The 19,930-nt window shown below is 54.9% G+C and overlaps 9 protein-coding genes across 9 annotated transcripts; 4 read left to right on the top strand and 5 right to left on the bottom strand.

Annotated features, from left to right (window-relative positions):
- Nucleotides 1-783: 783 nt before the first annotated feature.
- BO80DRAFT_480392 (putative oxidoreductase) lies at nucleotides 784-2,168 on the top strand (the record flags this gene model as incomplete). Its single annotated transcript, XM_025723332.1, has 2 exons — nucleotides 784-802; nucleotides 1,051-2,168. 2 exons carry the CDS (start codon nucleotides 784-786, stop codon nucleotides 2,070-2,072), a joined length of 1,041 nt encoding a protein of 346 aa, XP_025572396.1. The 3' UTR covers nucleotides 2,073-2,168.
- Nucleotides 2,169-2,509: 341 nt separating this feature from the next.
- BO80DRAFT_480383 (catalase) lies at nucleotides 2,510-4,525 on the bottom strand (the record flags this gene model as incomplete). Its single annotated transcript, XM_025723331.1, has 11 exons — nucleotides 2,510-2,577; nucleotides 2,654-3,082; nucleotides 3,142-3,226; nucleotides 3,277-3,564; nucleotides 3,628-3,751; nucleotides 3,797-3,804; nucleotides 3,851-3,943; nucleotides 3,996-4,206; nucleotides 4,252-4,275; nucleotides 4,322-4,451; nucleotides 4,501-4,525. 11 exons carry the CDS (start codon nucleotides 4,523-4,525, stop codon nucleotides 2,510-2,512), a joined length of 1,485 nt encoding a protein of 494 aa, XP_025572395.1.
- Nucleotides 4,526-4,918: 393 nt separating this feature from the next.
- On the top strand, nucleotides 4,919-7,195 carry BO80DRAFT_495768 (Dyp-type peroxidase; the record flags this gene model as incomplete). Its single annotated transcript, XM_025723966.1, has 3 exons — nucleotides 4,919-4,930; nucleotides 5,650-5,714; nucleotides 6,157-7,195. The coding sequence occupies 3 exons, from the start codon at nucleotides 4,919-4,921 to the stop codon at nucleotides 7,193-7,195; spliced, it is 1,116 nt and encodes a 371-aa protein (XP_025572394.1).
- Nucleotides 7,196-7,278: 83 nt separating this feature from the next.
- BO80DRAFT_413128 (uncharacterized protein) lies at nucleotides 7,279-9,041 on the bottom strand (the record flags this gene model as incomplete). The annotated part of the gene is made up of 4 exons (XM_025718043.1): nucleotides 8,567-9,041; nucleotides 8,213-8,517; nucleotides 8,029-8,150; nucleotides 7,279-7,966 (listed from the first exon to the last, which is right to left on the bottom strand). The coding sequence occupies exons 1-4, from the start codon at nucleotides 9,015-9,017 to the stop codon at nucleotides 7,279-7,281; spliced, it is 1,566 nt and encodes a 521-aa protein (XP_025572393.1). The 5' UTR covers nucleotides 9,018-9,041.
- An 815-nt stretch (nucleotides 9,042-9,856) lies between these two features.
- On the bottom strand, nucleotides 9,857-10,914 carry BO80DRAFT_388120 (dihydrodipicolinate synthase family protein; the record flags this gene model as incomplete). The annotated part of the gene is made up of 2 exons (XM_025717075.1): nucleotides 10,422-10,914; nucleotides 9,857-10,372 (listed from the first exon to the last, which is right to left on the bottom strand). Coding segments are annotated over exons 1-2 (975 nt in total), but the record flags the coding sequence as incomplete, so codon positions are not given.
- Nucleotides 10,915-11,219: 305 nt separating this feature from the next.
- On the bottom strand, nucleotides 11,220-14,077 carry BO80DRAFT_427613 (Zn(II)2Cys6 transcription factor). The gene is made up of 5 exons (XM_025720054.1): nucleotides 13,632-14,077; nucleotides 12,389-13,587; nucleotides 12,146-12,346; nucleotides 11,948-12,103; nucleotides 11,220-11,901 (listed from the first exon to the last, which is right to left on the bottom strand). Exons 1-5 carry the CDS (start codon nucleotides 13,713-13,715, stop codon nucleotides 11,259-11,261), a joined length of 2,283 nt encoding a protein of 760 aa, XP_025572391.1. The 5' UTR covers nucleotides 13,716-14,077; the 3' UTR covers nucleotides 11,220-11,258.
- A 561-nt stretch (nucleotides 14,078-14,638) lies between these two features.
- BO80DRAFT_413118 (SRPBCC domain-containing protein) lies at nucleotides 14,639-15,398 on the top strand. The gene is made up of 2 exons (XM_025718042.1): nucleotides 14,639-14,783; nucleotides 14,830-15,398. Exons 1-2 carry the CDS (start codon nucleotides 14,724-14,726, stop codon nucleotides 15,238-15,240), a joined length of 471 nt encoding a protein of 156 aa, XP_025572390.1. The 5' UTR covers nucleotides 14,639-14,723; the 3' UTR covers nucleotides 15,241-15,398.
- A 476-nt stretch (nucleotides 15,399-15,874) lies between these two features.
- BO80DRAFT_427611 (serine hydrolase domain-containing protein) lies at nucleotides 15,875-17,845 on the top strand. Its single transcript, XM_025720053.1, has 4 exons — nucleotides 15,875-16,410; nucleotides 16,463-16,597; nucleotides 16,660-16,906; nucleotides 16,966-17,845. The coding sequence occupies exons 1-4, from the start codon at nucleotides 15,936-15,938 to the stop codon at nucleotides 17,792-17,794; spliced, it is 1,686 nt and encodes a 561-aa protein (XP_025572389.1). The 5' UTR covers nucleotides 15,875-15,935; the 3' UTR covers nucleotides 17,795-17,845.
- An 89-nt stretch (nucleotides 17,846-17,934) lies between these two features.
- BO80DRAFT_467208 (Zn(II)2Cys6 transcription factor domain-containing protein) lies at nucleotides 17,935-19,431 on the bottom strand (the record flags this gene model as incomplete). Its single annotated transcript, XM_025722831.1, has 2 exons — nucleotides 17,935-19,326; nucleotides 19,372-19,431. The coding sequence occupies 2 exons, from the start codon at nucleotides 19,429-19,431 to the stop codon at nucleotides 17,935-17,937; spliced, it is 1,452 nt and encodes a 483-aa protein (XP_025572388.1).
- Nucleotides 19,432-19,930: the final 499 nt, after the last annotated feature.

Raw genomic sequence — 19,930 nt, 5'->3', positions numbered from 1 at the left:
TCAAATCCGACAACTTGGAGAGAGGTTCATCTCGAGCGGAAATGCCAGGCACCTCAACTTATGTGGGGCTTCGTGCTGATCCTTGTTCCGTGTGGGGCGCGACAGGTTGAAGTGGGCCTCAGCGGATCCCGTCGCGCACGTGACCTGGGGGAGAAGTCATTGCCGGCCTAGAATCCCAGGCAGCGAACCAGTCACACTCCGAGCCGAAGATCGCACACAGCCCCACTCTCTAGAATTAATTCCTTGTTTCTATGCTATCATTGCTATTGAAGTGCTCGGCAGTTTCTTCTGTATCTAAATAGGGCTACATCAGCATCCTGGTAGTAAGTATATCTCTCATGCCCAGCCACTAGTGATTCTTCATGCAGGGAAGGCAATCATCATTAAGGGTGGTTACACTACTCAGCCACCTTCCGTCTAGGATCAGTACAACTGGGCAGTGCCTTTCTCATTTGTGTTCTAGGGACTATTTTTGATACTATAAACCATCACGTGCTTGCATACCGGCTGACCTGACGGACTACAGTTAATTGGCTGTAGTTTGATTTCTCTTGGTCCTGGATTAGGAAGGTGCGGGCGTCGGAATATAGTACTGGAGATAGGGAAGCCCCAAAGCTTCTATCCGCCTCGTCGTGTACACCATTGCAGCACTTTTAACACATAGCTGAGGTCGTTGCTTTCACTTTCAGAAGTGATCACATCACATCATTAACCGAAGAGGCAAGTTTGAATGTCCCGGCTTGCTTTTGTTCTACAGTACATGGCGGATGAACGGGGAGTAGTATGACACCCCAGGAACCATGTACACGAGGCCTTCTTGAGTTAACCTGGGAGCGACGCGCGATGTGAATCTACCTTTACTGATATGTCGGACAGTTGCTTCGGCCTGGAGAACTCGGTGAATTAATAGAGAAACCTGTGTCACGCGCCGGCTACCGACAAACTTGGAATAAATATTCCACCGTTGCTCGACTGAAATGACCTTGAATTTTCGAAGCGCGGATGGCCCCAACCTAACCATAGAGCCACCCACGAAACGTCCAAGACTAGACCCAGCGATCAACGAGAACAGAAACACCCAACCTCTCGGTAACAGTGACCTTGGAGTCCCCCGACTTATTCTAAATTGGAGGATCTACGATGATCCCTCTCGGGAAGGCATCTCAAGGGCCCTTCCCGATCCCGAGATTCTGCATTTACTTAAGAATGCATACGATCGCGGCATCACCACTTGGGATATAACCGACTGCTGCGCGGGCGGAATGGCGGAGATTCTGATCGGGAGAGCTCTGGCTCAGTACAAAATCCCACGAACCAGCATAACCATCATGACAAAACTCTGCCATCCAGTTTTGAAACCCCCGTCACTGCCGCAGGCTGGCCCTGCCGGTGATACGGCTGCAAGAGGCAATCGTATGAAGCTGAGTCACCGGAATATTTTCGAGGCGGTGGAGGGATCTTTGATTCGACTGAACACCACCTATATCGATGTGCTCCATCTCAATTACATGGATGACACCGAGCCGGAGGAAGTCATGGAGGCCCTCCATAATCTCGTTCAAGCCGGCAAGGTTCTCTATCTGGGTGCCGCAAACATGCTTTGCTGGCAGCTCGCAAGGTTGCAACATACGGCGAGGATGAGGAATTGGACGACCTTTACCTGGATGCAGGGGCCTTATAATCTGCTCTACCGCGAGGGGGAACGGGAGATCCATCCGTTCTGTCAAGCGGAAGGAATTAATCTCATCTCTTGGAGCCCTCGGGCAAACGGGCTACTGGATGGGCTGGGGAACTTTCCGATACGTGGATTAGCACCATTTAAGTTCTCTGCGGAACAAAATCACAAAATCCTCATGCGGGCCCGGTGGATCGCACAATCGAAAGGTTGCAGTATGCGGACAGTTGCTATTGCTTGGTTGTTGGCAAAGGGGGTGTCTCCGAGTGTCGGGTTGCAGAATATCGACAAGTCGACCTTGATGGCACTGGAGATTCGTTTAACCGATCAGGAAGTGAAGTTTCTTGACGAGCTGTATCGCGGTCTTCCTATGGACGTCTTGCAGCTGGATGAGTAGGACAATTCAGCATGGTATGGGATAATGCCCAGTATTCTTAGATTGAGCGATATCTGCAAGGCAGGGACCGAGCATAGTTGGCTTGGTGTTGCAGAGACTTTCATTCATTCATAGTTAGCCTAGTTTCCATGAAATCTCAATCATAGCTTCGAATCATTGCCCGGGTTACTCCACCTTCATCAATCTTCCCCTATCAAATATCGAGGTTGCCACTTCTGACGGACAATATTAGTTGCCCTCCCAGTTCACAACGATGTTCCTATTGCTGATAAGATATGGAATATGCCACGACAAACCCACCCCTTTCACACCCGAAGACGTAGGACTCTGAAGCTATACCCCAGCCGTGGGGGACTATCAAGCAAGATGACCATTCCTATGTCGCAATCATCCAATTCGTCTAAGCCACTAGCACCATACTGCCAACCATCAAGAACTCAAATCCCACCCTCCACCTTCGCCTCAATCCGAGCCCCCAAGTCCGAATCAACACGTCTAAACAGATCTACCAAACGTTAGAACCCACACTACCCCCCCATTTCCCCACCAAAATCCCAAGTAACAAGAAAGAGAGAACATACCATAAACCCCCCCCCTCAACTCCCTCCTCTCCACCTTCGCCACTGTAAGCGACACATTCTCCACAAACCTCTCCTGATGACCCTCCTCCCTGCCCAACACCCCCCACAGCGCCCTCGCCTGCTCATAATCCACCTCCGACATGGTAGTCGTAAAACTACTCACCTCACCTACCCACTTCTCATGCTCCGTGATAGTGCTTGCGACGGGTCGGGATGGGGAGGTGGCGCTCGTAGCGAAGGTGGTCGGGTGGAGCGATGAGCCGATGTAGTTCGGGTCGGAGCCGTAGTTGGTCGTGAAGTTCATGAAGCCGTCGCGTTGGTAGGGGCAGTAGACCGGGGCGTGCGGGGCGTTGGTCGGGAGCGTTTGGTAGTTTGTGCCCAGGCGGTAGCGGGCCGCGTCGGGGTAGGCGAACATGCGGGCTTGGAGCACTGGGCTTTGTTAGATGGGGGTAATTTTGGGGGGGGGGATGGGGATGAGGGAGGGGTACTGGGATCAGCGGAGGGAGCGAAGCCCGGGACCATGTTGGAGGGGGAGAAGGCTGCTTGTTCGATGTCGGTGAAGTAGTTTCTTGGCTGGAGGATGTGTTAGGATGATGTATTGTAGGAAGTAGAGGGGGCCATACGTTGCGGTTCACAGTGAGTCGACCGATCTGGCGCAGGGGATAGTCCTGGTGCGGCCAGACTTTGGTCATGTCGAAGATGTTCCATTTGTAGGTCTCGGCATCCTTGGAGTCCATGACCTGGACGTAGACGTTCCAGACGGGGTAGTTGCCGCTTTCGATGGCCTCGTAGAGGTCCTCGAGTAGGAAGTCAGGGTTCTCGCCGGCTATTTTGGTGGCTTCTTCGCGGGTGAAGTTCTTGATGCCTTGTTGGGTTTTGATGTGGATCTTGATGTATTTGAATGAGCCGTCCTGCACGGTGTTAGTAACAGTATCAATAAGAGATAGGCTGTGTGACGGAAGAGGTTGGCACACCTCCTTGGTAAACTTGTAGGTATGACCGCTGTAGGCGTTCATATGGCGCAGGGAGGCGGGAGTGCCGCGGTCACTGAACAGGTGCATGAGCTGGTGGATGCCCTCCGGGTTGGCGGTGTGGAAGCTGGTCCATCAGTACATGCATCGTACGGCTTATCATACTACTCACTCCCAGAACTGCCATCGTCAGCATGCCACATTGCAACTCTGCCAGAAGACTCACCATATTAGGATCCGGCCGGTGGGTGCGAGGGTGCCGCTTGTGGGAACGATTCAAGGAGGGAAACTTGATCGGATCGCGGACGAAGAAGACGGGCTAAAGCTGATATCTCAGTAACACACCCCCGCTGAAGGCATGGTTAACTGACCGTGTTGTTGAACACCCAGTCCAGATTTCCCTCATCCGTGTATAGCTTCATTCCCCAACCATGCACATCCCGGGTGGTGTCGGCTGAACCACTCTCGGGTCCGACGGTGGACACGCGCAGCAGGACATCGGTCTTTTTGCCCACGGTGTTGAGGAAACTGGCCGAGGTGATGTCGGTACAATCGTGCGTGCACTCGAAGACTCCGTATGCTCTGGATCCAGTTAGCGTTGTAGCAGGGCTACATTGATGTGCCTACCCGGCTGCCTTGGCGTGGACCGTCCTATAGTTGTTAGTGTGTCGATCCATCAAGGAGGCAGGGTCAATACCGCTCGGGAATTCGCTCGCGTGAGAAGTGAGCCAGCGTTTCAATCAGCTGGGTGTCCTGGAGCAGGACCAATCCACCGCCGGAACCATTGCGAAGTTGCACGGTGGTGTCGTTGCGGGCATAAGGACAACCTTAACTGTCAGTGAGTTCTTTGTCGAGTGCTCTGAGCCTCGGTCTTACCCTCTGCTAAAGTGTAGTGCGACATGGTCAGTGTTCTGCCTGAAATGATGATGGTGTGCACCCAACGAAAGCCCGCGGATGGCGTCTTTATAGGGCCAGCTGGTGACCTGCCAATTCTCTGAGACCCCTATCGCCCGCATCGTGCTGACGAATAAGGGCGCGTCGATTACCAGGATGCCAAAATCCGGTCTGTACATGTCTGGCTACATCTTTAGCTCCATTGTTGAAGTGCCCTGGAGACCGCGATCGCATTGGCTTATTGGTGGCCTCATCACCTCTGGTTCGCTGGTACATTGTCAGTGACCCGCCCAGTGAGGGGTTTACTATCGCAGGAGGCGATGATTATCATCCTGTGCAATGTGTGTAGTGTACATGGTACCATAATGCGCTGTGCTTGTTGCAAGAGCATGAGGGGCATATGGAACGACTGGTGGGTAGTGGATGTTGAAACAGAACTGCCAGTCTCTGATTGCCCTGCTACTATTACCCGATCCGGCCAGGTGTTGATGCCCGCTGACTGGACAATCTCGATATGGTGGATTCCTGATCATGCACGGACATCTTGTTCTCATCTAATCCCAGCTGCATCCCCCCCTCCACCCTCGGCCCTGGAGGCGGTGCACCCCCTGGTCTACGTCTCTACAAGCTTTCACAGCCGTCACAGGAACTAAGCTTTGGCCCCGCATGCACTACCATATGCGGCCATGAAATCGCGTGTCGCGGGTGGGTTGTTCCTAAGCGAGTCTTCAGCCCGAATCACTGGCCAACGACATGGTCATCCGTTTCCACGCGTCAGTCTGTCAATTCTGTCATCCGGGGTTGAAGCCCTACCCCTGATCGAACTGGATTCCGTGTGCATGTTCTACCGTGCGTTTCAATGGCACTATCCCCGCCCAAGACGGGTAATTATATCACTGCGATGATCGACCTGGTGCGTCCGGTGTCAGAGCCGGGTGAGGTGACGTTGAACAGCTCGATTTACATATAGCGGGGAAGAGTGCGGATGGTACCGTCGCAGTGCTTGAGGATCACGGCTTCCCAATGTACCTAATTTTGCACCCATACAATACCCAGATGATGAGTTTTCCTCACAATTCCGAGTAGTGATCCAAAGCGACTGATGATGTCGACACTGATCCACTTGTCGAGAGCATTGTGCCGATCATAGCCCGATCTGGACACACTACGGAGCCAATCCCGCTTTCAAAGATCGGGTACGGAGTACCGTTAGCTTACACAAAGATCTGTCTAGCTGGCAATCAATCTCTGTTTGCCTCGGCCACGGAGAATTTTTGGGTGGCGGAGATTTCCGGGACCCACCACTCGGACTCAAGAGTTTAGCATGATGCTAGCATCGTGCTACTGTCTTACACAGTAGATGGAGGAATAGGGTTCCGGCCCTGATGTCATGAATGACCAGCTGCACATCGGATGGGGAAGCACTATCGGGCCAATCGGGGTGCCCCGACTGCCCCCTCGAGCTGCCGTTGATTTCCTACTCCATACTGTATGTATCCTTGCCATCTGCATATCCTCCAGTCGGTGCTGTCAATCATCACTCACCATGCACCGGATTGGTAATATCATTCCCCGTGATTCGTCCCGCCCTTTCTCCAGACCATTGCACATCTATCACCGGTCACTCATATCCCCAAGACATCGTACCCCCATTCTCTCTCCGTTCATTCACGACCATCACCATCGCCCACTGCATACTGCACCGACACCATCCCATCCACCCACCATGTCCCGAACCTCCCTCCGCCCTCAACGCGTCGACGCCCCCCTCACCCAATTCGCAACCTTCCTCGTCCTGACCCTCGATCCCTCCCCCCCATCCCTCTCCACCGTCCGCACCACCCTCGCCTCCCTCTCCGACCTCACCAAAAACATCACCATCCGCGACCCCTCCGCCCACTTCACCTGCACCGTCGGCATCGGCAGCACGATCTGGGACGATCTCACGCGTCTCCCGCGCCCCTCCGAACTGCGCCCATTCCCCGAAATCCCGGGCCCCAAACACACCGCCATCTCCACCCCCGGCGACCTCCTCTTCCACATCCGCTCCGAGCGCCGCGACCTCTGCTTCGAATTCGAGCGTCAACTCCTCGACCGCCTCGGCCACACCGTCACCGTGGTCGACGAAACCGAAGGCTTCCGCTACTTCGACATGCGCGATCTCCTCGGCTTCGTCGATGGAACCGCCAACCCGGTGGGTCCCGCCGTCCCGGACGCAGTCCTCATCACCAAGAACACTGACCCCGCCGCCGCGGGGGGCAGTTACATCGTTATCCAGAAATACCTGCACGATCTGAGCGCCTGGAAATCCCTCCCGATCGAACACCAAGAACGGATTATCGGCCGGACGAAACTAGAAAACATCGAGTTGGCGGATGCAGAAGATGGCGCGCAACAATCGCATAAATCGCTTGCGACGATCGAGGATGAGAATGGCGAGGAATATGCGATTGTCAGGGATAATATGCCGTTTGGGGCCCCGGGGAAGGGCGAGTTCGGGACGTATTTTATTGGGTATACGGCACGGTTGTGGGTGATTGAGAAGATGTTGGAACGGATGTTTGTGGGGGAACCGAGGGGGAAATATGATCGGATTTTGGATTTCTCGGTGCCAAAGACGGGAGGGACGTTTTTTGCGCCGGGAGGGGGGGTTCTCGATAGTTTGGATGATCATTAAACCAGTCATATTCAGATTTGGTTGTGGTATGGTAGATATGTACCTAGACCGATATGGAAGTGTATATAAGGACAGAGGCATGGTTAATACCCATGCACCATCGACAGCAACTCATCCGGCGTCCCCCCATCCACCCCCCAACCCGACATTCCACCCCCTCTCGTCCGTCCCAACATATTCAACAAACACTTCTCAATGCCCTGATGCGCCTCCAGACTCAAATGCCCCACCACATCCGTCATCTTCACCACATACTCAAACGTCCTCTCCCCCCCGGGATACACCTGAACAAAATGCCCCCTCAGAAACCCGTACAAGTCCCGCACCGACCCCTCCCATTCCCACCGGCCCATCTCCAGCGCCATATCCAGTATCGTTAGTGCGTTATGCGGCCCCGAATACGTCTGCGACACGGAGCCCTGCACTAAGATACAGATCGCAAAAAGACAGGTGAGACGCTCGTAGTCGCACGCGCGGTACGCAGCGCGGGTATATTCCCCTTCGGACTCGGACTCGAACTCGAACTCGGCTCGGATGAGAAGGATCGCGTCGTAGAGGGAGGGGAAGAAGTGCAGACCGGAGTGGTAGAGTCGGGACCACATGCTCATGAGGTTGCGCATGTCTTGGATGAAGGAGATGAGCCAGAGACAGCGGATTTTGTGGAGGTCGATGGAGCTGCCGAGGATGCTTTGGGTCGGGAGGCGCTGGTCGGAGATCTCGGAGAGGTCGTTGGTACATTCGAACCAGGTTGGTTTGGACATTAGGGATACCCTGGAGTATAGAGTTAGTTGGGGGGGAGGTGTTTGGTGAATGGCGTGAGGGGGGGAGAGTACAAGCCAACGACTAGCTCAAGTCGCCAGTCACTATGTAGTTGGTGCAGACCGCCCCGGGCGTGAATCATCCGTTGGAGTCCGTTGCGGTGTACTTTCCATTCTGCTTCGGTGCCCCAGTATCTCTGGATGCAGTTGGCATTAATCTCGCTGGACTTGGATTGGATGGGGTTGAAGGTGGACTCACTTCGAAGGTAAGCAGCCGCACCACAGCAGCAAACGCATCATTGCTGAGTGCCTTGTCCGGATCATTCAACCACTGGCTGAGGATTTTCACCGCATCCGCTTTGAATCGTAGGGCTTCTATGGAATTCGTCCCCTGGGTGGGGGTAGTAGCGCCGTAGTAATGGGCCAGGTGGGCGGCCGAGTGGGCCATGATCGCGTTGAACGAGGCCGGGTTGGACAGGTCTAGTGGGAACCAGACATCGCGCATAGGGTTGAAACTCGGAGCCGGGATCGTTTCGAACATCATGGTGGCGTGGGTGGTTAGCCCTGAGTTTGGTTAGGTGGGGCGGTACCGAGGGGGGAATGGGGAGGGTACAGTGATGGATGAGCTTGTGGTGTTTGCTCGTTAGTCGGATGGGGAAGGAATCGAAAGGGTCTAGAGGGACCGTGCTGAGGGCGTGGTTGAATCCGATGAGTAGCTGGGCGGCGATGCTTGGATCGCGGGTGGATGGTGGGCGCCTGGGAGTGGTGGCAGGGGGAGGTGGCTCCTGGCTGTCGGAGGATGAGCTGTGGGAGGATTGTCGAATGGGTAAGGTCTCCCTCGCGGCTAGGGTTGGATACAGCCGTCGGGAGGCCTCTCGCTGTCGTTTTTCGCGACGAACACGGTGTCGCTCGCTCCAGTGGACACGCATGGCATGGCTCCGGGTGCTGGCCTGGTGGCCGCCCACGACAAACGTAAAGCGTGAGGCTTCATGAGGGGTGCTGGACGATCCACTGTCCGGAGCCTGACTGTCTGGGTCCTGGCTGGCCTGCCGGACCGGCGGCATGGGTGGAATGAACGAGAGTGGGAGAAGTTGGATGTAGGGTTTGGCTTTGCGATGGATCTACGACCAGGATGATATCGACTCAGCCACACCGCCATCCTCGCTAAGCGAGGGGGCGGTGTCTTGCACTAGGCTCGTTTGGTGGGTCGATCCATCGGATTGCCAAGCGATCCATCAGGTTCCAGGGTCTGGTATGCGATATAGACAGGAGTTTTCGTCAGGTCATTTCAGACGATCTCGTACTCGGGAAAATTGGAAATGAACTGTGCTCCAAACTTCCTTTGAAGATAGCGGGGAAGCCAAGCCGCATCTTTGGCAACCGGAGTAATTCATACCCGCCTTGTCGGGCGTGAAGTAGTTTATGAAAGTATTGGAGTGCGTTGACGAGTCAGGCGCTGATCCGGCTTCCGAGGAAATTGCGGACGAATGAGACGCATTGGATAGCGTTGCAGATTCTGCGAGCGAATATGGTGAATTTTTTTCCCGGGGGGTTCGGCAACATGTGCTTTTGTCGTTCCTTCAGCGGTGGAGGATCAGTCGGCTGGTGTTGCGGACTTGATGGCGAATGATCAGGAGTGGCTTCTTGTTATTTGGATGAGATTGTTGGAGTATGGAGTGCCAGATGCTTAGAGCGGACTTCTACATGAGGAACAGCGCCAGGGGATACGAGGGTTATCATATGCAAATATACCCTTGGAGCAGATATAAGGAGTAAATGCATTCATTAGCTTCTCACATCCTCCACTGACATCCACACAACAAGTCAGCACCAATTACGGAACCTCACATCCAAGCCTCTCCAGAATCAAACCCATCATCTCCCTGACAGATCACTCCGCCCCAACATCCGGCAGTCCCCCCTCAATCTCCACCAACGGCCTCATCACCCCCACCACCCACTCCCTCACCTTCTCCTCAGACGGCCGATACGGCCTGCGCGGCCAAAACGCCTCCAAATCCAACCCCCCCGCCCTAGGCCCCGCAAAATACGCCGCCGCAAACTTCGTCGGCGCAATGCCCTCCTTACACGCCCGTTCCGCCAACGCAATCAACCCCTGCAACTTCCTCGCCTCGTCTATCTCCCCACTCTTCCACAAATTAAACAGTCTGACCGTACATTTGGGAAACACATTCGCCACACCAGTCACACACCCCGACCCCCCACCACTCAGACACGGGATCAACCAGTCCGAGGACCCCGCGTAGACGGCGAATTGCGCGTGCGTGTATTCGTGGGTCAACCGGGTGACTTTTCCCGCGTTGCCGCAGGTGAGTTTTACGCTGGTGATGTTGGGGTGCGTGGCGAGGGTGGAGATTGTGTCGGAGGAGAGGTCAATTCCGTTGGTGATGGAGGGGAACTGTTTCCTTTTAATACCCATTCATTTGTCATGTCGGGGAGGGGCCCACGCTGTAGATAACAATAGGGAGAATCCCACTATCCGCAACCTCGGTATAAAAATCAATGAGCACATCTTTCGTTACCGCTTTCGGCCAGTAGCTCGGAGGTAACAAGAGGCCGTAGTCTGCGCCCGCTTGACGGGCTTCGTCGGCGAGACGCAGTGTCTCGTTCACGGATTGCCCGCTGATGCCGGCGACGAGGGGGTACTTCTCGAACCCTAGGTCCAGTGCAGCGCGTCGAGCGGTTCGTAGGAGTTCTTGTCGTTCGGGGGGAGAGAGGAGGACAGCTTCGGCGGTGGTGCCGGCGAGGACGAGTCCGTGGATGCCGCTGCGGATGAGATAGCGGAAGAATTTGTAGGAGGCGTCGGGGTCGATTTCTTGTTCGCGGGTGGGTTTGAAGAGAGAGATTACGGGGCAGAAGATGCCCGGGGGGAGTTGGGTGGTTTTGGCGGGGATGGGGGAAGTCATGTTGTGAGCGGTTAATGGAGATAGGTGTTGTGGGTAGGTGAGGATTGTGCTTGTATTTTAGTGATATTTGGCATGTATGGCAGCCGATGGTATATCAGGCTCGGCCTTCTCCCGATGCGACATAACCGACGTGCGGGGTACCCCTCATCTGCAGCATCCTGGTCTTAATTCTATAAGTAGGTTGTAACTAAGCCTTATGTCATGCACCAAAGGTAACAGTAATACCATTCTAATGTAGGATGTATACTGCAGCTGGCTGTATTCTCACCACTACATGTGGTTGGCCTATTCGCATGCTCCAAGTCAGGGAACGACTCATCATGCAAAGTTCATCCATGACCTCATTATACAACACAATACCCATCTATTCATGGTCCATCACACAAACGCCCTCGGAATCCCCTCACTCAGAAGGATATTACAAAGATTCGGGCCCATAAAATCCACCGTCGAGGCCGGAGCCTCTCCAAGAGTCGAATAACACGTTAGTAGATCATCAATACCAGACCCAAGCCCCCCATCAACACCCTCTCCAAAAGCCGGGGACACTCCCACATCCTCACGTCTCCACCCCGACGATTCCGAGAACCCTTTCTCCCGGCCTTGAACCGATCCCGTTCTGCGACTTCGCCTTCGGACCTGCCACTGGCGGCGCAGAGTACCCAGGAAAACACTTGTGCGTCTCGCGTTCTCAAAACAGCTGGCCATGTTGTCGAGGGCGCGGAAACAAGTACTCAGATGAATGACGAGTTGCTGATCCGAAGACATGGGCTTGGCGGGAACAGTGTTAAAGATCAAGATCAGAGCGGCAGAAAATACAAACGAGACCATCTGAGCGTTGGATTTCTCGAACCCGTAGGCTCGCTCGTACTGGAGTAGGAGCTGGACGATGGCGACGGCGGAATCAATGCACATTCGTCGGGCGTGACTGGAGCCCGGGCCTTGAGGGGGTCGGGGCTGGATGTATTTTCGGGAGATGTAGGGCTTGTGGCAGTGGATCATGAATTGGTGGTATTGCATGCTGAGATGTTAAGTGGTTTGACATGTTGGAGGGGTGGATGGCTTACTGAAAAGTGAGAACGTGTGGCAGTGGGGCGTGGATGCTGGAGGCTTCATCGGCTGTTAGCTCTGCGGGGAGGTCGATTTGCCATTGTCGGAGCTTGTCTACAGTCGTTTCGGCGAGTCCTTGCAGAGCGTGAACGGAGATTTCAGAGCAGCCGTATCTGATGGTGTTAGCTTGGGCTGCACATTAGGTTTGGACTTACAAAACATCAGTGAGGGGAAGCATGATTTCGTAAAGTGACACCCATTCCCGACACAGCAGGTTGAATGGAATCGGAACGGTGGCTTCATGGTGAGGGTACGGCTTCCAGCTGGTGAAGGAGGCCGGGGCTGCGGCTGGTTTCCGCACGGTGACTATGTCCATGCGGCTTTGGGCCGATCGGCCCAGGTAAAAGCCCCAGAACCTGCTGGTCAGCATAATCCCATGAGCAGGGAGGTGGGCTTACTGCTCGTTGAGATACACTGCCCAAAAGACCACCCGGCGTACCTCGGCATCCTGGTGTGGAATGATCCCCTTTTCGACATACGGGGCCATCTCCAGGTGAAGACCGAGGTCAAGGGTGAGTCGCATTGCCATTCCTTCTCGGTCAGCTGGGAAGTCCACTATGGCATGAAGCTTACCGCTGTATAGCCAGCCACGGGTATCCCGGGTACAGGATGCTTCGTGGGTGCTGAGCAGGACCAGGGCCTGGATGGTGGCGATCGACGGAGTGTCTAATTCGAGCTCGACCAGTAGTTTGGCCCGATCGCCAAAGTATTCGGCCAACGATCGGGGGAAGGTCACGAAGTCGGGATGGTATTTGGGCTCGTAGGCCGCACCCAAGGCGCACATGGCGTCGGACAGGGCCCGGGAGTAGTAGGGCGTGGGGAGACTCTCGTCTCGACTCTGCGCTCGGGCCCGCCAGAAGCTCTCCGTGTCGATAATATGCAGTCTAGGATCCTGCCACGTGAAGAAGAGCTCGAGCAGGTGTCGTTCAAATGCTTCGTCCATCTCATGGTCCAGCTGGGCATTCTCTAGCAACTCGCGTGCGTCGCGGGCAATGGCCACGGGCGGAGTGACATCCACCAGAGCATCCAGTAGCGTCAGATTGGACGTGGACCCAAAGTATCGGAGTTGGCCATCATGAGTGACTTGCAGCCGCCCTAACCGGCATGACAACTGATCGGTGACTTCATCGTCGCTGTCTGCCTCTCCATCGTGGGGATCCTCTTGCATAGGTTCTTCCCAGACCGGTATCGCTGGCTCTGGCTGACTGGGGGTCTCGAGATTGACCTCGCCGGGTGCATCCTCTGGATGGGAATGACGGACGCCGTTGTTCAAGGAGACGGGCGTTGTGGGCACCATCACGCTACTGGAAAGGCCTGTTGCCCCTGTGCTTGGAGATGGACCAGGGTAGGAGACAACATCCTCACATTGCAGCTCCAGCGCATCCAAGACATTCTTCAGAACACGATGGTCTTCTTCGTCCATGGTGGGAACCGGGAGGCCACAGTCTCTGATGTAGTGCACCAGGCTGTCGACCCTCCGCGCAAGCAAAGCGACGGCTTGCCGTACTGGAACTTTCCGTTTATCGTCCCCTTGCCGATAGCGACAGGGTTTGCCCCGTATTGCGCAGTTCCTGCAGGTAGGTGTACCGCCGCCGCACTGTTGATGTTAGTGGATCACCCCGGTGGAAGTGGGGTACATACCTTGACTTTGCCGTCGCGACATGGAATGCATGCCGTGGTGACATGTTTCCGAAGAGATCGATGATTCCTGGGCTTGGTAGGCATTTCTGACATACCTCCGAGGGCTTGGTAGAGGTTGGATTCATCGAGTCGGTTAGAGGACGGGTGAGGGCAGAAAACCCCGCTCGGAAAATGAATCCCGGATGATCGGATTCAGATGCGACGCATTCCAACCTGTTTCACTCCCGGCGTCTTTGGAAGAGTTTTAACTTCCAGGTGCCTTCAGTGATTTGCGTTGATTTTCCTCGTGGTGATACATTGTGGTCATGCTTGGATATATTTCCTCCATCGTAGACCCCTCATCACTGCGTTCCGATAATGTCAAGGATCCTGTGCAGTTCTGACAGGCAACTCCATATTGCAGCATGAAGACGCGACGGCAAGAATGAATGTGTCTGATAACATCAGATGACAATCGATGGCTGAATGACATGTCGAGACACGGCAGCCTCGTGGACAGCGAGCCCATCACGTGGCCGGCCTAATCCGGTCCGAGGAAGCATGGAGACATCACATGACCTATACGCACAGATACTGCTCGGACTGGAAGATATCCGAACCGGCGAATCAGCGTGACTCCTCCGAGCGGCAGTGCCACGCGCCCTGCGGCTGTGATCGGATGCGATCCGAAGTGGGGATGTTGGCTGTCAGACTCTCAGCCCGTCGAACACGTGACCCTCGGGGTTCCTATTCAGGTAGTTTTGATGAGGATCAATTAGAGATGCAGGTCTCGGGCAGAAGCAGTTTCTTTGTTCTCTATGATGATGCTGCCTGGATCAACGTCATCTGCGCTTTCAGTGTGAGAACACGTCACTGTCTGGTGCCTGGTAGAGAAGGTAGTGCTGGCGATCGATCGGGCCCGACGGGCACGGGTTTCCGTTCCCGCTCGGGGTCCAGATGAGCATGATGTTGATGGCAGCTATAAAACCAGGACGAGCCCCGAGAAAGGATATTTTTACTCTGCATCCATTGCCTTGACATTGATCAGTCGCATAATTGCAATATTTTCATTCCTCTCCAGCGAGATTTGCAGACCAAAGCAACAGCACTATCATGTACGCCGTAACTACTACCGTTGAAATCGCCGCTTCTCCCGCTACAGTGCGCGAAAAGGTTACCTACCACTCACCACACAGCTTTCACCCACTAACCATCGCAGTTCCTCGACTTCTCGTCCCTCTCCACCTACACCCCCACGGGCTTCATCCGTTCCATCGTCCCAGCCGACAACAAAGCCCCGACCACCCTCCAACCCGGGGATAAGCTCACCTGCACCGTCGGCTACGGCAAAATGACCTTCAGCCCGATCGTGACCAACAATACCCCTGCTCTATTCAGCTGGGTCGCTTCCCTCCCTGCCATTTTCACCGGCGAGCATCGGTTCCTGTTCGAGGCGATAGATGGACAGCCGGATCGGACGCGCTTGGTTCATGAAGAGCACTTTAGTGGAATGCTGGGGTTTTTGATGGGGGGTAGTTTCGTGGCTAAATCCGCGGGATGGGGAGAGAATACGCGGACGGGATTTGAGTCGTTTAATCGGGATTTCAAGGCTTGGGTGGAGACAAAGTAGGGTTGTCGGATGGATGGATGATACCCGGAATAGAGAGGTGGGATTGTATGGTTATGATCAGGAGTAATACTTAATGCTGAGCGGTTTCTGTGTCTGTACTAGTATGGTGTATTTTGATTGAGTGCAATTCTATGATAGGCTAACTGATCCGCACGGACCATGCCACAAGGCTGTCAAGTCACGTCCCCCCGTGCGCCCTGGCTGTCCAGTGTACGGAGTACACCGTACACGATCCTCATCTTTCGTGTAACTTTCGCGTCTGTAATCACAAGGGTCCAAACAGCCTATCCACTTGGAAGCACAAATTATCAATCAAGACATATGCGGTAAATCGGAGCTGCTGCCCAGGCCCACAGGCACCCAGACCCACCCCCACCGCCCAGTCTTACCCCATCGGGGGCGCAGTTCGTCGGCCATTGTTTGAGCCCCCATCCTTTAGCTCATCCTCCATCTCCATCCATGCATCAGCCCATCAGCAGCTGCCCTAATGGCTAACAAGGCTCCAGGCAGCGGGATTTATTCCCCATAGCTACAGTCCTCCCTACAGCACGACCAGGGCTATAAAGCCTTCCAACCCCCCCCCCATCTAGTCTATCCTCATCACGCATTCATTCATCTCTCATTGCTTGTATTCCTACTCGTCTCTTTCTCAGTTTTATCACTCATTCAGTTTTTAAAATATTTGAAGCAGCACCATGCGTCTTCACCCGCTCCTATCTCTCCTCCCCTTCCTCCCCCAAACCCTCGCCTCTTGCGAGCCCGAAATCCCCTTTCTCCCACCAACCTACACCCCCACCTCCCTCACCCCGGTCTTCAAGGAAATCACCACCGCCATCAACTCCCTCATCTCCAATGGCATCTTCAACAGCACCTCCTTCTCTGTATCCATCGCCTCCCGCGACACGCCCCTGTACTCAATCAACCACGCCAGCCAGGATACCTCCCTCCCCGTGAACGGATCCACCGCGTACCGCATCGCCAGTAACACGAAACTATTCACCGCGTTGGGAATTCTCCAAGAAGAGGCAGCTGGACGATTGAGTCTGGATGATCGGATTACGAAATATATCCCTGCTCTGAGGGGCAAAGGGAAAGGGAAAGGGAAGATCAATTGGGAGGGAATTACTCTCCGAACCTTATTGGCGCATTTGAGTGGGTTGCCGGATGATTGTACGTTTTCCTAACCATTTGATGATGTGAGATGGTCGCTGACTAGAAATAGATGCAGAGGATGATTTGGTGCTGTCGTTGGCGGATCCGACGGTGGTGGGGTTGCCTCCGGTGACAGCGGCCGAGGAGGCGGAGTTGCCGAGCTGTGAGGGGTTTTCGGATTATGAGGTGGCTTGTACGGCTACGGGTTTGTTTCCTCTTTCTTTACTATTTCGATTATAGTGTGTGATAGACTGACGAACGGATTAGATCTTCTCGATTGGGTACAAGACGCATCCCCGGTTTTCCCGCCCAGGGTAGAAGTCTCGTACAGCAATGTGGGGTTTGATCTGCTTGGCTTGGTATTGGCGAAGATCAGCAATACCACGTATGAAAAGTACATTGAGAGAGCTATTCTCCAACCCCTGAACCTAACCGGCACGTCTTTCACCCCGCCTGCCAGTGGCATCGTCGTCGAGGATAGTTACTGGGGTGTTGATATGGGGTCTGGAAATCCGTACGTCCCATCCCCACCACATCCACAGGCAAAGAGACTAAGGTATTAATTGCACCCAGATCCGGCGGCTTATACAGCACCCCCACCGACATGATCACCTTCCTGCAGCACGCCCTCACCCACGCAAACAGCATCACGCCCGCCCTGAACTGGTTCCTCCCCGCGGCGTATTCATCCGGTTCGCACTCCTACCTCGGATATCCGTGGGAGATCTTCCGCTCGCCGGCCATCCTACCGAATAGTACCCGGTCCGTGACGCTGAATACCAAGAGTGGTGGGCTGATCGGATATTACACCTATAGCTTCATCGTGCCGGTGTACGATCTGGTGATTTTCATGGGCGTCGCGGGGGATTTAACCGGGTTGAATCAGTTGCTGGACACGGTGGTGGATCCGGTGATTGTGGGTGCGGAGGTATTGGCGCAGGGGCAGCTGGCTGACACGTATTCCGGGCGGTATGTGTCCAGTGACACCGGGCTGAACTCGTCTCTCACCCTCAGTCACTCGATGCAGCAATCGCTGTATATCTCCGAGTGGGTGTCTAATGGGACAGACGTCTTGGCTGCACTCATCCCCCTGGTTGCTGACCAGGCGGGGACGGGCGAGAATATCTATTTCCAGATGATGCCGACGTTTGAGACGCGCGTTGCTAATGGCAGCGTCGGGGAGGTGTGGCGGTTGATTAACGTGATGGAGGGGAATGGGGGCGATACTGAAGTTCGGGGAAACGCAACCTCCATTTGGGCGGATTACTGCGTCTCAAATATCGATCCGTTGAGTTATGCGGGGTTGCCGTTGAATGAGGCGGTTTTTTGGCGGGCTGGGAATGACACTGCGGTGGCGGAGGTTGAATTGTCGGCGTTTCGGGTGGTGTTGGCGAAGCAGTGAGCTGGTTCAGGGGTCTATGTGTACGTATGATTCTTTAATTGGACAGCGGAGTTTTTGTCACAATCAATGTTGGTCAGAAAAGGAAAAACATATGAACCCTATCTCATCAGCATCATCATCAATCCTCCAAGTCAGGAATCTCACCATTCCTCTGGCGCCTGCGCCCCCGTAATATCCAACCCGATCCGCTCCTGCAGGATCTTCATCTGGCGATCGATAAACGTCTTTGACTCAGGGGGACAATGCACAGAGGCACCCGCGCGCGATAGCGGCCAGACCAGCGAATACGCCCATCCGCTGGCAGAGGGTAACTGCTGAACTTGATTGCCAGCTGACTGTCGAAGCTCGCGGGGTACACTAGCGCAGATATCTTGTATAAGTGTTGCAATCACCGCTCGGCAGTCTTTTACCTTGGCGTTCCCACTATCGTCCTCCGACGAGGTACTCTGCTGTTCCAGCAGACGCTCCTGAACAAACAGCCGCACCATGCGAAGGGTATTCCAATTCTGAGCGATGCGGTAGGTGGCATACACATCATACGGCGTATCAAGACCCTTGCCGTTGTCGACAGGTATCTCAGCCGTCGAAGTAGACCGATAAGCATACGAAAGCGGCATATTCTGCATCAAAAGACGCACCTCCCGATCGAGGTCTTCCCATGCAGTATTCAACCTCTGTGGCGTGAGATGCCCCTCGGGCCCCCCCGGCCGACCTTCCATAGCCCTCAAAACACACATCCGATCCATAAGCCCCCAAAACCTCAGTTGAAACTCAGACACATCTGCCCTCCGCGCATACAAAATGGCCCGCATCTGGGGCGAGAACGTCGTCCGACGCTGAATACAATCCAAAAGCAGACAACTCACGACATGCAGATACAGACTCTGTCCCGGGATCGTGAGCGGACAGGCATGCTGCAAGGCGCGGGTCACGAGGAGCGAGAACGCGCCGTTGACGTGTCGGGACCATTCGGCGCGGCCTTCACCGGATCGCGAAGCAATTCCGGCGAATTGGGCGAGGAGCATAACCGAGCAGAAGATGAAAGGGAGTTCGTTGCAGCCGGGCATTCGGAGGGAGGTGTGCAGACCGCGTCCGAGACGTTGGAGGGCGAGGCCGTATTTCTCGCGCGCTGGGGTCAGCAGGTCCGGGCGGTTTTGCTCGTTGGCGAGACAGGCCAGGCTGATGGCTTGCATGGAGGCCGTGAGGAGGGGGGCGCATTGGGATTGGGAGAAGAGAGGGAGGACGTATTCGGATAGGACGCTGTGGGTGGTTTGGGAAAGGAAGCGGGTCACGGCGATGTGGAGGGCCGTGTCGACGACCAGGTGGGATTCTGGGGCGGGGATTGGGACAGGGGCTGGGGCTGGGGCAGCGCGGGTGGACTTCTGGCTGCTGCTACTGCTGCTGCTGCTGCTATATCGCTGGACTACGGCGTCGGTGTGGTCGCGAAAGTTGACGTCGATGTCGGCGCGATAGCCGCTGCAGACCCGACCGGCGTTGCGGCATTGGGTGCATCCTGGTCGGCGGTGATCGCACTGGATGGTTAGGGTGGATGAAGATAGGGTTAGATAGGGGCTTACTTTGAGGCGCCGGAGACGACAGGGCTCGCAGGCCTTGGAGGGTCGGCCACAATACACCATGCTGGATGTGAGGGATGGAGAAGATGACCCTCCTCGGGCGGAAGAAGAATCCAGCTTCATGGCTGACGAGGCTAAGGCGAGCTAGCTCGTGCTAAGCCAGAGCCGCCCGTTGATCCGAGGCTTCGTTCGCGCTACCGTCTGCCGTATCCGTCGTTCATCCCCGAGTCCAGCCGAGTCTCCCTCCACTGGCTACAGATCAATCTGATAAACATGATGCCCGGAGATTATATCCTATGTCCTATGCCTAGGATGCTCGGACCATAGCGAGACTTTAACTCCGGAAACACCAGACCAGGATTCCAATCCTTTGGGGCTGCTATCTCCGCCTATCCCCGAGGTACTCCAGTATAAAACCTCAACAATGGCTATCTCAACCCATAGAACAAACAACACCAGAACCCCCACTGCATCCTCATCATGACCACCAAATACGCCAAAGACCAACCCCCCGGGTTCACCAACCACATCCACCGCATCGCCATTGTCGGAGTATGCACCC

This window comes from Aspergillus ibericus, assembly GCF_003184845.1.
Source record: "Aspergillus ibericus CBS 121593 unplaced genomic scaffold BO80scaffold_38, whole genome shotgun sequence".
Lineage (NCBI taxonomy): Eukaryota > Fungi > Ascomycota > Eurotiomycetes > Eurotiales > Aspergillaceae > Aspergillus > Aspergillus ibericus.
The sequence above is the reverse complement of the archived record's forward strand: the minus strand, read 5'-3'. Positions and strand labels throughout refer to the sequence as shown.